Source organism: Impatiens glandulifera, chromosome 1 (genome assembly GCF_907164915.1).
Source record: "Impatiens glandulifera chromosome 1, dImpGla2.1, whole genome shotgun sequence".
NCBI classification, from domain to species: Eukaryota; Viridiplantae; Streptophyta; class Magnoliopsida; order Ericales; family Balsaminaceae; genus Impatiens; species Impatiens glandulifera.
In genome coordinates this window covers 43399710-43412710 of record NC_061862.1, presented here as the reverse complement: position 1 = coordinate 43412710, position 13001 = coordinate 43399710, and the positions used below count along the sequence as shown (strand labels likewise).

Genomic DNA, 13001 nt, shown 5'->3' with positions numbered 1-13001 from the left:
CATAAAAATTATCCATGTCTTACAAACGCATAACGTCTTTTTATACGAGAGCACATGTTTGTATCATACCAAAAATAAGCTCTATTATGGGAAGAACTCTCTATAACATTTAATTTTCTTATATATCTAATCTGGTTAGTGAAACCACCAATGATCAAGTCATTAACGGTGTCATTTATACATATAACAATGAAAGCAAACTCATGATACATCACAACTAGATTTTTGACACTACACTAAATATCGTCGTAAAATGATTGAAAATCCATCCCCATAATGAATCTGGACTGCTCACAAAAAGTTTTATACATAAATAAATTACCCTCCAAATATTGCACTTCACTGAATAATTAGATATTTTGGTGAACTAACTAGACCAATCTTCTGATAGATGTCAAAATTAAGCTTAAATGTAAATCTATTATCGAAGAATTTTATTATTATTTTTTTAAATGTTATATATATAACCAACTTAAATTTATTTTTAAATTATATATATATATATATTAATATACTTAAATATAAATTTGTTATTTTAAAAATAATTTCAAATTATAAAATATATATATTAATATAATTTTTGAATTATATATATATACTTTTTTTTTTATATAAATGATCTTATATTTAATATTTTTCTCCCTTTCTTTATATTTATATATAATAAATGGTATATATATATATATATTATATAAAAAAGTGAAAAAAATAAATATAAAAATTATTAATTGTTTCTCTTTCACTTTCCCACTAATTTATTTTCATATTTATTATAAGATGAAAAAATAAAATTATAACGGAGTATGATTAATTGTGTTATACTTAATAAAAAAAAGTGAAAAAAATATAATATATATATATATATAATATATTGTTATATATATTTTGGAAAAATGATATAATATATATATATATTATATATTTTGGAAGCAGAAGCATAAGGGGGCTTTAAGCGGAGGAGGTTTATATGCCTATGAATGTGCTTGAATTCAATTTGAACCAGATCGATGTCGTTCTCAGGGTTCGGTAAGAATTCAGGCCCTAATGGTCCTCCTACGGCTCAACCTCCAATCGGATACTCTCCGTCTCCTCCCTTCACTGCTTCTCCAGTTCAACCTTTTCCAAGGCAAGCTCTATCAAGAACACTACTTTTTCATTGGAATATGTTTCATACTTACATTTCTATATTCATGTTAATTGTCACGTGCGGTTAATTTGATGTTCTAAAGTAGGGTTTTCTTTTGATGTTCTAAAGTAGGGTTTTCTATTAATCGATCTGTTTATGTTTTATGTGGTTTAAAAATTTAGTTATCATAGACAATTGAATCAGTATGTTTCTTTTATCCTAGGCCGTTTGCGTCTCTTCCAAATTCAGATATGGGGTTTCAAGCTCGTTCAAGGTCTCCAACAGCTACTTCAGTTGTTTGGGCTTCACATGATGCTACTGGGCATATCTTACCTGGGCAAGACCTTAAGAGAATCAGTTCACCTTTGTTGCCATCTAATGGTCATAATGTTTTGTCTTCTCAACCAATAGGCAATGAAAGGTAAGCTCCTGAAACAAGTCTATATCTTCATGTCTATTGTAGTTTCCTTTTGTTTCAACATGGCTTGATGAATGAGTTGTTTGGTACACACATTGTTTGTATTATTAGAAGCTGTCTTGGACAACTCTATTAATACAAACTTGTAACATTTTGAAAAACACATAGTTTCCTATCCTCTTGTGACGACCAATTTGATTAATTTCTATGAATTTTTATTCCTCACACTACACGGTACGCAAGATGCTTCTTCTTACGTTTAAATGATATTACTTTGTAAAAATGTGTAGGGATGGAGGATCCTTCTACGGCTTAAACAAAGTTGTTACTCCTCAGGTGACGCAGTCATCACGTTCACCCCCTGGAAACAGCATTCATTTTGAGAAGTTTAGTCATAATGGCGACATTCAGAGGTAAATTATTGCATTCTGGTTATAAGAGCAGCTGCTTCTTATACGTCACCCAACATGCTTGTTATTTGTATATATTCAGTATGATAACTGACAAAAGTTGCACATCTCTTGTTTTTAACGTGCCATTGCAATTTTCAGTAGGTTGTCTGTATCGCCTCCTGCTGGGGGAAATTGGACAAGGCCGCCTGGCAATTCTGGTCGCTCAATGTCTTGGCAACGCCAACATGTATCTGCTGGAAGTTTGGGGACTCAACATCAGGCTGTTCAGGTCTCGAAACATACTAGGCCCCAACTTATACCATCTACTCATGAAGTTTCTCAAAGTGGTTTTCATTTCAACCAAGTTGATTCATTCAGGTAAAGAAATAAAACACTTTACTTTACTAATTATATTCCCCCGATATTTACATTTTTTTTCCCTTACAGTCATTCTTTGCCTCCTCCTTCAATGTCTAACGAATACGGAAACAGTCTAATGCTCAATACTATGGACTCCCAGGCTGCACAACATGCTAAATCTGTACATCCATCAGCCACCACAAATATGTACTTGCAAAATTCAGTTTTGACTAGGATTTCTAATGGAAGGTACGCTACTTCAGATTACAGTAGTCACCATATCCTAGTGATCTTTGTTGGACGCTTCCCAGAGAAAGTGATATTTCCAACGTGTAACAATGATTGCCTACACATTATGTATAAAGGAAATAGAAAATGTCTCAAGTTTCATTAGCTGGAAAAGGTTATTTTTCATACTATATGTGAAGGATATGAAATTCTCTCTTTAAGTTTCCTTGACTTGGAGAACAACACTATCCTAGTTCGTGATGTTCTCTTTGGAGATCTTAGTGAGTTCTTTCCACTTCAAAATCTGCTACTTCATATGCTGGTTTTCATTTGTTCAGGTCTTCTCCTTCCCCTCCCAGCTTAGGCCCAAGACCTCATTCTGTTCCTGCCAGGCCTACTTCTCAGTTTCATAGTCAAATGACACAATCTGCACAAAGTATTGATAAAGAATCTGCTATGACAAAGACAATCAGCAATCCAGTTACTAAAAGAACCAGATCGCCTCCTATTACTTCCACTGGCTCAACACATGGAATTGCCAATATCAACCAAGATGATCATGAGCTGTAAGGTCTTTGACCAAATTTATTCCATTAATCTTCCTAGCGATGCAGGTCACTAATGTCCACTACTCTTATAATGTGACTAGTGAAATAGAGGCTAAGGCTAAGAGATATGCACGCTTCAAGACTGAACTAAGTCAGCCTGTACAAACTGCCTCTAGCATTGGGGTGCAAAAGGCGCCAGTGCATAGGCGCGATCCATATACAGAGAGGCGAGAAGCCCCAGATGAACATGCTAAAGATATGGCTGTAGATTTACCTGAAGGGATGTGTGACTATGATGTACAGGATTCATCCACTGTTATAGTTGGTTCATGCACAGATATGTGTCCGGGTATGTCTCATCTATCTTCCCAATTTATCTACCACATTACATTGTTGATGACATAATTTATATTAACATTGGTCATCAACTGAAGTAACTTTTGAGAGAAATTACATGCTTTCATTAAGGAATGGTGTACTGCATCAAAGGAATATGGATGTCCTTTTATGTTTTTGATATAGAATACCATTTAAAGAAGAGGCAGAAGAGAAGAATTCCAGGAAAGAAGAGAGACAAGAAACCTTTAGAAGAGAAGATAAATCTTTAATCAATATTCAACATATAATCCATTCCAAGCTACTTATTTATACCAATTAATCATAACTGAAAAATAACTACCAAATGATAAATAACTGCTAACAAGTACTACTAATTTAACTAACTGCCTCTAACTTCCTATACAATAATAATATTATATTAATAATATCAACTAGGCTTTTTTGACATATCACTTTAATACCATATCAGTTATCCTGATACTTTATTACTATTTCAGAGGCGGAAAGAGCTGAGCGAGAGAGGAAAGGAGATCTTGACCAATACGAGCGCTTGAATGGAGATAGAAACCATACCAGCAAATCCCTTGCTGTTAAGAAGGTGCCATAAGTCTGTTTCCTGCCAGATTGGGCCTTTACTGTCCATCTTCTTATCCTGTGAAAAGAGAAATAAAAAGATCATTGTCTCCCTTCTGCCATCCCACAATAATGCAAAGCATGATAATTTATTTTTATACATGGAATTATTCTTGCAGTATAATAGAACAGCAGAGAGGGAAGCAGAGTTGATAAGGCCCATGCCTGTCTTGCAGAGGACAGTTGATTATCTTCTCTGTCTGCTAGAAACGCCTTATGATGACAGGTTTCTTCGTCTTTACAACTTCCTTTGGGATAGGATGAGGGCTATTCGGATGGATCTCAGAATGCAACATATATTTAACCTTGAAGCAATCGGCATGCTTGAACAAATGGTATGCTCTGAGTCTGACTATTAATGGATTAGATATATTGTAATTAAATTTGCAAATGATTCCACTTGAACTCTCCCTGGATTCATATATGAAGCCATATATGCAAGGGATTTTCCCATTTTTTTATTTCATCCACAATAAGTAACATATTAAGTTGCAATTGTGTGCAACACTAAAAAAGGACAAAGCAATAGTCATTATTGACCCTCCTACTGATTTCGGGTGGCATTTTAGAAGAGCAAGGTCATCGTCCTTTTTGTGGGTCTTCAACACCATTTTGATGGTTAAAATTCCTAGATACAGTCATTGATTTTTAAATTCCACTAAATCAATTTTTTTTCCTCCTATCAAATGGCACCATTTTTTCAATAATTCTTGACTTTCACATTATGTTAGTATCCTTAGTTAAAACAGATCCATTCTTTCTTTTTATTATTATTATTTTTTTTAATATGAGTTATGTATCTACTTTATGATCCAGAAACAATCTTGCTAAACTTAAAACATAACCCACCGTGAACTGTCACAATCTGTACAATGAGTTCTCTCTCTTACATAGTAGGAACAAAAGAAAAGGACATGGCACATCTTCCCCATGTATTTTGACCACATATTGCAAATTGACCTTTGCCCCTACATCCTTTCAAATGAAAAAAAAAACATAGCACTTCCTGTCTTCACAGCATTACCTAAAACCATAGCCTTGCTGCTGGTTTTGCTCAAGAAAGATCCTTTGTTAAACTACACTATTGTTATAAATCATTTTCTCTAAGGGTGTTCTTTTACTTCTATTTATTCTAAAATGTACTTTGATAATTAAAATATAAGTTTATCCCTGAGCTTGCAGCCGCTGCGATACTTGATTTAATACAAGCCTTAACTTATTTTTTTATCAGGCGTATTGTAGTTCATTTAATAAATATCTAATGCATTGATTACTGCAAGCTATTAACTATTATTTTTACATTGATATGGTTTCAGATAAGACTTCACATAATAGCCATGCATGAATTATGTGAATATGCCAAAGGGGAAGGATTTTCTGAGGGATTTGATGCTCATCTGAACATTGAACAAATGAACAAGACATCAGTTGAGTTGTTCCAAATGTATGATGATCACAGGAAGAGAGGCATTATCGTGCCAACAGAAAAGGAATTCCGAGGTTATTATGCTCTTCTTAAACTGGACAAGCATCCTGGTTATAAGGTAAGTCCCCACTGCATGTTCACCATAGGACTTCTGTTCATATTATTCTCCAGGGGAATTAATTATTTGTGGTAGGTTGAACCTGCAGAACTCTCGCTTGATCTCTCTAAGATGACGGCAGAAATACGAAAAACACCAGAAATCTTGTTTGCCCGTGATGTAGCCAGGTTTTTCATACTCTCTGTGAAATGCACAAGGTAGTAAAATCTCTTAATGTGCAGAATCTTAAAATTACTGTTCTTTCATACAGAGTTTGCAGGACAGGCAACTTCATAGCCTTCTTTCGTCTGGCAAGAAAAGCAAGTTATCTTCAAGCATGTCTGATGCATGCTCACTTTGCAAAGGTGTGTATTTGCATTTGATTGTTGTGGCCATGATTTACCTTGGAATCTTGAATTCCCCTTTACATGTTGTGAATTGCACTAACACTGCAAATTCTTTGAACTATGCCCTTTTTCTGTATAGATAATTCTTCTATGTTCTTTACACTCATTATGGGCAAATATGTGGCTAAAACATCTTTCCATGTGTGTGCATGTATAGTTTTTTTTTTCTCTTTTCTTGATAAAGTCGTCGGACTGATCCGGAATATAGCAGTGAGGAGGAGTTGCTGCTGTTTAAACAAAAGGCCCTTAATTGAGGGCCTACCCTTTTCAGGAATTTCCCAAAGATCCTTGATTAAGTTGTACAATAGCCTAGGCCCATCAAATAAAGCAAAACTGAATTTTGGGGCCCCTTATTGTTGACAATAGAATCTAACATGATCATCCCCAATATGCCCTGGACACAAAAGCTTAAGATATGGTAGATTTATGTGAATATGATGTCGTAATATTGTGTAATCACACCATGTTTTTTTAGAAATATTATATTTGTAATAGTCCGGGTGTGAAGACTCGAACCCATTCTTGAGTTCTACCACTAAGCTACGAGTTTTCACTTTTTTTAGAAATATTATGGATTCACTCTTCGACTTTATAATAATTCCTTATGTTTGTAGAGTTGATGCATCTGTTCATAACTTCAAATTTCTCTCTCTTGCATGCTGGGATGAACAGCTGCGAACTCAGGCACTTGCATCTCTACACTCTGGTCTACAGAATAACCAAGGGATTCCAATGTCTCATGTTGCCAAATGGATCGCAATGGAGGTATTTATTCTTTTGCTTGGTCTACATTGTTTTATGAAATAAGATGTTAAGTAAGGGAAAGAGAGAGAGATAGAGAAACTAGCAAGATGAGAAGGGACTAGGGAGAATAGGAAGATGAGAGACAGAAGCTAGTTTCATTCACCAACAATCTACTCACTATACCCTATTATCCCTTACAAGTAGTTAACTTCAAGTAGATATAACTCTCCCTAATACTAGCATAACTTTATACTATCTCTAAACATAGTTCATGAACAATACCACTAAATAGGCTTCATTCACTCATTATCTAAATATTGTTATTTACTAACCATTTTTCTACTATTTTATTCGTAACAAAATTTCTCCCTTTTTAAATCCTTGTCCTCAAGGATCGTGTGATGGTGGTGTGAAATGTCTTATTTCCTTGGCCCATATTATAAACAATACGATACAAACATTGTCTTGGCTTCTTGTTTTGTCACTTGTATATAGGAAGTGAACGATGTGTATATGATAGGTTAATAACTAATTTGATAACATCGTGATGTGTGACTTGTTAACATCCAAAGTATTCATAAGATCTTTAGAACAAGACTACTAACTAGGCTACACTAGCTCATTATTCACAATATTTCTTTTACACTTATTTACTAATCCCTTTCCATACTTTTTAATTCCTAACACATTGTCTGAAGAATGTGTTCTTTTACAATATCTGTTCACTGAAACAGGAAGAAGATTTAGAAAGCTTGTTGGAGTATCATGGATTCTCGATTAAAGAATATGAAGAGCCGTATATGGTGAAGGAAGGTCCATTCTTGAATAGTGAAAGTGACTTCACTGTGAAATGTTCAAAACTCGTTCACATGAAAAAGTCTCGTGAGATAGTTGAGGATATCATATCTTTTTCTCATCAATCTATGCCATTACCTGTGGAAAGAGTACATGAGTCCCAGTTCAATGTGAGTCCTCAGAAGGAGCCAAAACTTGTTCAAGTTGTTGAGCCAGAAATTCAGGTTCAAGTAGTTGATGAAGAAATGGCCTATCATGAATCAGCCTCATCGCCAAAGGATAAAATCATCTTAAAGCCTATTCACCAACCATTTGTTGTAGATCAACAAAGTGAGATTGATAACCAGATGACTAGATCAAGTAGTCTAACTTGGGAATCCACCATATTACCTAATTCCCCCAAGTATCAAGGAGGAAGTAGAGTGGGTAGTCCAAGGACACCAAAATATGATAAAGCTTTTCGAAACTCTCTGGAGAAGAATTCACCATTAAGCATGAACGTGGTTGTTCCATCCCTGTCCATGGATGAGTTTGAACAGGGAAAAGTTCCAGGTCCTGAACTTGATTCTGCAGTTGAAGAGTCAGTTCCACCGACAACAACCACTGAGGATCTGCACATGGATATGCCTCTACTCATTGAAAATGAGGAAGTTGAACCCAGTTACAGTTACCATGATGAAGAAGCTGCTGAAGCTAGACTCAAGTTGATACTTAGGTTGTAAGCTTTACTATCTGCTATATAAGTTAAATCTACACATTTAGGGTTGTTTGATCCAAAGAACCCCTTATCTCATCATCAATCAAATCTATGAACTAAAATACACCCTTTATTTTATTTTTTAAATATTAAACATAAAGAACTTTTTCACCGAACAAGTTTTTTCCAAAAAAATCCTACATCAAACAAGCTCTTACTTTCTGTTCTTTGTCTTATTTTCTTGCTGTTTTTGTTCTTATCCCCTGACCAGAACATGGAAGCGCCATTCATCCAAGAAAAAGGAGTTACGTGAACAAAAGCAGTTAGCTGCACTATGGGCCTTGAATTCATTGTCACTGGGAACACCTATTCGACAGTCCAAGGATGTAAGTTCTATAATTCTATCTGTTATCAGTGTTCAACCATTTATTTGAGCGCCAAGAGAACATCTCTAAAAAATACACGATGGGATGTTTAATTATATGGTGGAAACTTTTTATACACACATTAATCAATTACTTGTGCTAAGGAATGTTGACATTTCATATAAAGGTTGGTGCCACATCTAATTTTTAAACTTTTGTTTTTCATCTCAAGCATTCAAGCAGCTTTGTGGAGTTCAAAATTGATGATATTTTGTATGAGCGGCAAAAACAATGGGAAAGATCACGGTGTAGATTAAATGTTTCAGAAGTTGTAGCCAATACACTTGGTGCAAGAAACCAGACTGCTAAGTGCCTCTGCTGGAAAATTATTTTATTCTCACAGATAGAGAAGCATAGTGAAGATAAAATGCAAGAAGAAAATCAGTTCAATGCTGGCTCATGGTTGCTCTCCAAGCTCATGCCTGACGACGAAAATGATGATAATCTTGTAGTTTCATCTCCTAGCCTCTCAATTTGGAAGAAATGGATCTACGAAAAATCTGCTGACCAGTTTGACTGCTGTTTATCAATTGTTAAAGAAATAAGTTCCGATAATAACCTTGAAGAGTCTGCATTAGGTGCAAGTGCTGTTGTCTTTGTTCTATATGGGACATTCTCATGGGAAGTCCAAAAAAAACGTCTCCATAATCTCCTTGCATCTTTAAGTTCCGGTTCTGGCTTGCCCTTGCTGATTCTATGTGACTTATGTGATGAAACTTCAAATCCAGCCGCGATTGTTCAAAATTTGGGCCTTCATCACATCGACAAATCACGAATTTCTAGTTTCACGATCATTTTCCTTCGTACAAGCCAGAATTTCTACTGTGATGAGAAGTTGAGAGGAGGATTGCAATGGTTGGCTAGCGAATCGCCTTCACAACCTATTCTAAAAAATGTGAAAACACGCGAGCTTGTTTTGAGGCACTTGAGTTCTTCACTGGCAGTTCTAGACAAGACTGAACCAGACCAATGCATATCAGCCTTCAATGAAGCTATTGATCGAGCATCGAGGTTGGTTTTTGTTACTTCTAATGAAAACCACACGTTTTGGCCCTGTCCCGAGATTAATTTGCTCGAGAAGAATACTGTTGAGTACGAATCAACGAAGTTACACTTGCCCGAAGTTGGATGGAGCTCAACCAAAAGAATCGAACCAATTATTTACGCGTTGGAGGACTGTAAGCTTCCTGAGTTTCACGATGATATATCTTGGCTTTACGAAGGTTCTAAATCGGGAAGGGAGATTGTAGAACAGAAATTAAAACTCGAGAACTGCTTGTTCAGATATCTCACGATTTCAAGCAAGATGATGATGGGAGAAGCAATGGCGATGAAAGAGGCTTCTGCAATTCTACAAAGTAGTGCGCGTCTTTTGCTTCACGAGTCTGTATACTATATTGTCCCGAATTGGGTCAAGATTTTTCGTAGAATCTTCAATTGGCATTTGATGATTTTATCCAATGGACCATGTTCTACAGCCTACGTGAAGGAGGAGGATAAACTTGCTCTAGATAGGATGATGGACATTGAAGACAGTTATTCTTACGATTATCCATCCTTAGATGAAATGATAAGAGTTAGCTGTGAAGATGATGATTACTTCCCTGATTCAGGTAACAATGTCGCAAAGAGCACAAGTCAGATTGTTTCAGATGAAAAGCTTATGGCCTTTGTTCCTTATGGGGAGTTTGATGGCGAGAAAGATAACGACAGTTCTTTTATGTCAGAGAAAGAGGAATCAAGTTCGGTATTGATTTGCAAACCAAGCAAGGATTCTGACAAATTGAGTAAATTGTTAGATCAGTGTAACATATTGCAGAATACCATAGACAGTAAATTGTCTATCTATTTCTGAAACCTGTGTAAGTTTTGTTTCAAAGTATTCTTTTGCTCTTCATATTGATCTTTATTTGCAAAAGAAACTGACCTGTTGTAATACCTGAGCCATTGAGAACTTGTATTTTGTCATCTTTGTAATAGCTATCCCCATTCATAAATAGTCAAAGTGATTTTGTTGCTTCAATTGGTATATTTTTAATGTCATGATCTAAATTACATTGTTTTGTTATCATATATACAATCAATGCTGTTCTATTACAATGTTAATCTGATGACAAAAGGATGATATGATATACACTTTTATACACAATTGAAGCCAATTCTATGATGGACAGGAATATTCATTACAACAATTGTAACAATAATTTAACTATCTCTATATATTGTCAAAAATCTTTGCTACTAAAGATTAGGCTAATAATTTTAAGTATCTCTTGAATATACATTATAAATCGGATGGCTTTGATCTGCTGTTGTTGTTCCTCCTTCTGGAAATGAATTTGGATTTAGCAATGAACCGAACCAGTAGGTGTGGGGTATTGCAGATATCATATCGTTTTTTGTTTCCAATCTCGTTTTTTAGCAAACCTGCTTGGAGGTTGTTCCCACTGCTTAGTCCTTCGCCAATGGTAACCGACTATTACAGATAGAACATCTATTAGATGGCGGATGTTTTATAAAGGAAAGAAATGTTTTTTAACTAAAGAATATAGATATATAGAGAGAATGATTCATACATCAGTTACTAATTCTTTAATGTGCACAATGATGATGGTTATATCGTCGGTCCTATTTTCATTTCCGAGCCACAGTTTGCAAGATTCTCCTGCAATGAAAGCACAGGCGTCTCGAGAGTCGGGGTATCTTGTGACCTTGCAAATAAATTAATGGAACATAACAACTTGTTAGTGAAGAGAACACCAAATTTGTTAATGACTAAAAAAGGATTCAAAAGAATGCAAATGTTGCTATATATCGAAAATAGGTGCAAATCTTAGAAACAACAAATCCTAAGAGATCGAGAAAAAAACTCTGAAACTATCTAAAAAAAGACCTAACATGTCTCTGAAATCATAATAAAAGAGTCCTTTAAATCTGATATTTGGAAAGAATGATTGATTATACTACTCACCATTTCAGCAACAATTTGACTGGACAAGAACTCGAAGATTCCATCACTTGCAATTATAAAGAACTGATGATGCGGCCTGATCTCGATAACAGAAATCTCAGGAACAGCAACAACTCCGATCTTCTCAGCTATACTATCTCCGACAGAACGAGTAAAAGCAGTGCCCGGAAACAAGCCATTCTGAACCCACAACCTGGGAGGTTCAGCACACTCGGTTTCATCATCTCCCCAAGTCTGAATATTAGGATCCTTCAAACCTTCAACTTGATCAACACTCAACACCCTTGCCCCACAAAGCTTAACCCTCTCACATTCATCTATACGAAAAGGGGTCTGATCATGAGAAAGATCTTCAGACACAATTTGATCCCCATTTCTTGAAGCAATGGTAGCTCTGGAATCACCAACATTGGCAACGTAAAGGGTATTCCCAATAACAAGAACTGTTATGGCCGTGGTACCACTCATGGTGTCATCAATATCACTAGCGTGTAATTCCTCGTTAATAGATAAAAAAGCAGAATTGTAAGCCTTAATTGGATCATCAAGAAAGGAACGATCGTGACATAGAACTTGAATCAATCTATCTTTAACGAAATTAGAACACTCAGTACCAAATTGACCGTGGCCATCGAAGACGCCGAAGAAATGAACGTTAGGGTTACCTTGAATTTGAGTTCCGACGCAATAACAATCTTGGTTTTCTTTGTGGGGGGTTTCTGGGTAGTAACCTCTTTGTGTAAGGACGGAATAGCCGAGCTTTAGGTTGTGAGAAGGAACAAGAACGTAATCTAAGAGGGTGTTTCCTTGACTAATATACGCATCTTCTTGATTATTTCCATCTAATGGTTTCGGGTAACGGCTACAATCCTTGACGCAAACACAACCCATGTTTCAGAGATCGATGACGAGAATGATTACTGATCATCAAACCGTTTTCAAATAAGATGGTATTATAAGGCATCAGAGTCGGAAGAAGAAGAAGAAGAAGAAGAATACAAAGAAAGGGGATTCCAAAGGAAGCAAGAAACTTGGTGTTTGATTGATTACATTTCGTTTCTATGAAGAAGAAGAAGAACCCAGAAAAACCTAACGGTTTGTAGTAAGTCAGCCAACAATGGTGGTGATTCAAAATGCAAAGGAAATAACAACTACTTTTGTGATTAATGTTGCCACGCGTTGGAATTATATTACCTTATTAAACATATATTAATCATTTTCTCTTCGTTTTTAAGAAAAATAATTTCAATTTATATCTAAATTAGTGATAAGTAGAAGGAAAAAGAAAAGGAAAAGGAAAATTTGATAAAAATAAGCTTTCATCCGCGCATAAATTAAATTGTGCAAATGACTACTTTAAAATTTTCTCACGAAATTGTCTCCGTCGCGTAACGC

At 35.5% G+C, this 13001-nt stretch overlaps 2 protein-coding genes across 3 annotated transcripts; one reads left to right on the top strand and one right to left on the bottom strand.

Annotated features, from left to right (window-relative positions):
- The first annotated feature begins 941 nt into the window (after positions 1-941).
- LOC124922673 (SAC3 family protein B) lies at positions 942-10654 on the top strand. Of its 2 annotated transcripts, none has more exons than XM_047463393.1 (16): positions 942-1126; positions 1350-1547; positions 1835-1957; positions 2099-2314; positions 2384-2545; positions 2863-3090; positions 3174-3421; positions 3909-4009; positions 4164-4379; positions 5361-5588; positions 5664-5755; positions 5839-5932; positions 6647-6739; positions 7453-8228; positions 8482-8596; positions 8808-10654. In XM_047463393.1, the coding sequence occupies exons 1-16, from the start codon at positions 1008-1010 to the stop codon at positions 10488-10490; spliced, it is 4692 nt and encodes a 1563-aa protein (XP_047319349.1). In that variant the 5' UTR covers positions 942-1007; the 3' UTR covers positions 10491-10654. The 2 variants fall into 2 exon arrangements, with proteins under 2 accessions (XP_047319349.1, XP_047319348.1); XM_047463392.1 differs by having other exon boundaries at positions 2096-2314.
- A 91-nt stretch (positions 10655-10745) lies between these two features.
- LOC124922674 (probable protein phosphatase 2C 35) lies at positions 10746-12690 on the bottom strand. Its single transcript, XM_047463394.1, has 3 exons — positions 11607-12690; positions 11212-11346; positions 10746-11111 (listed from the first exon to the last, which is right to left on the bottom strand). Exons 1-3 carry the CDS (start codon positions 12495-12497, stop codon positions 10920-10922), a joined length of 1218 nt encoding a protein of 405 aa, XP_047319350.1. The 5' UTR covers positions 12498-12690; the 3' UTR covers positions 10746-10919.
- Positions 12691-13001: the final 311 nt, after the last annotated feature.

Bases quoted from the DNA above. Each gene is read 5' to 3' on its own strand.
- LOC124922673 (XM_047463392.1), top strand. From the start codon at position 1,008: ATGTCGTTCTCAGGGTTCGGTAAGAATTCAGGCCCTAATGGTCCTCCT. The intron at 2,315-2,383 runs GTAAAGAAATAA...TTTCCCTTACAG, and splicing joins AACCAAGTTGATTCATTCAG to TCATTCTTTGCCTCCTCCTT. The intron at 2,546-2,862 runs GTACGCTACTTC...TCATTTGTTCAG, and splicing joins ACTAGGATTTCTAATGGAAG to GTCTTCTCCTTCCCCTCCCA.
- LOC124922674 (XM_047463394.1), bottom strand. From the start codon at position 12,497: ATGGGTTGTGTTTGCGTCAAGGATTGTAGCCGTTACCCGAAACCATTA. The intron at 11,347-11,606 runs GTGAGTAGTATA...TTTATTTGCAAG, and splicing joins GTCAAATTGTTGCTGAAATG to GTCACAAGATACCCCGACTC. The intron at 11,112-11,211 runs GTATGAATCATT...TATCTGTAATAG, and splicing joins TTAAAGAATTAGTAACTGAT to TCGGTTACCATTGGCGAAGG.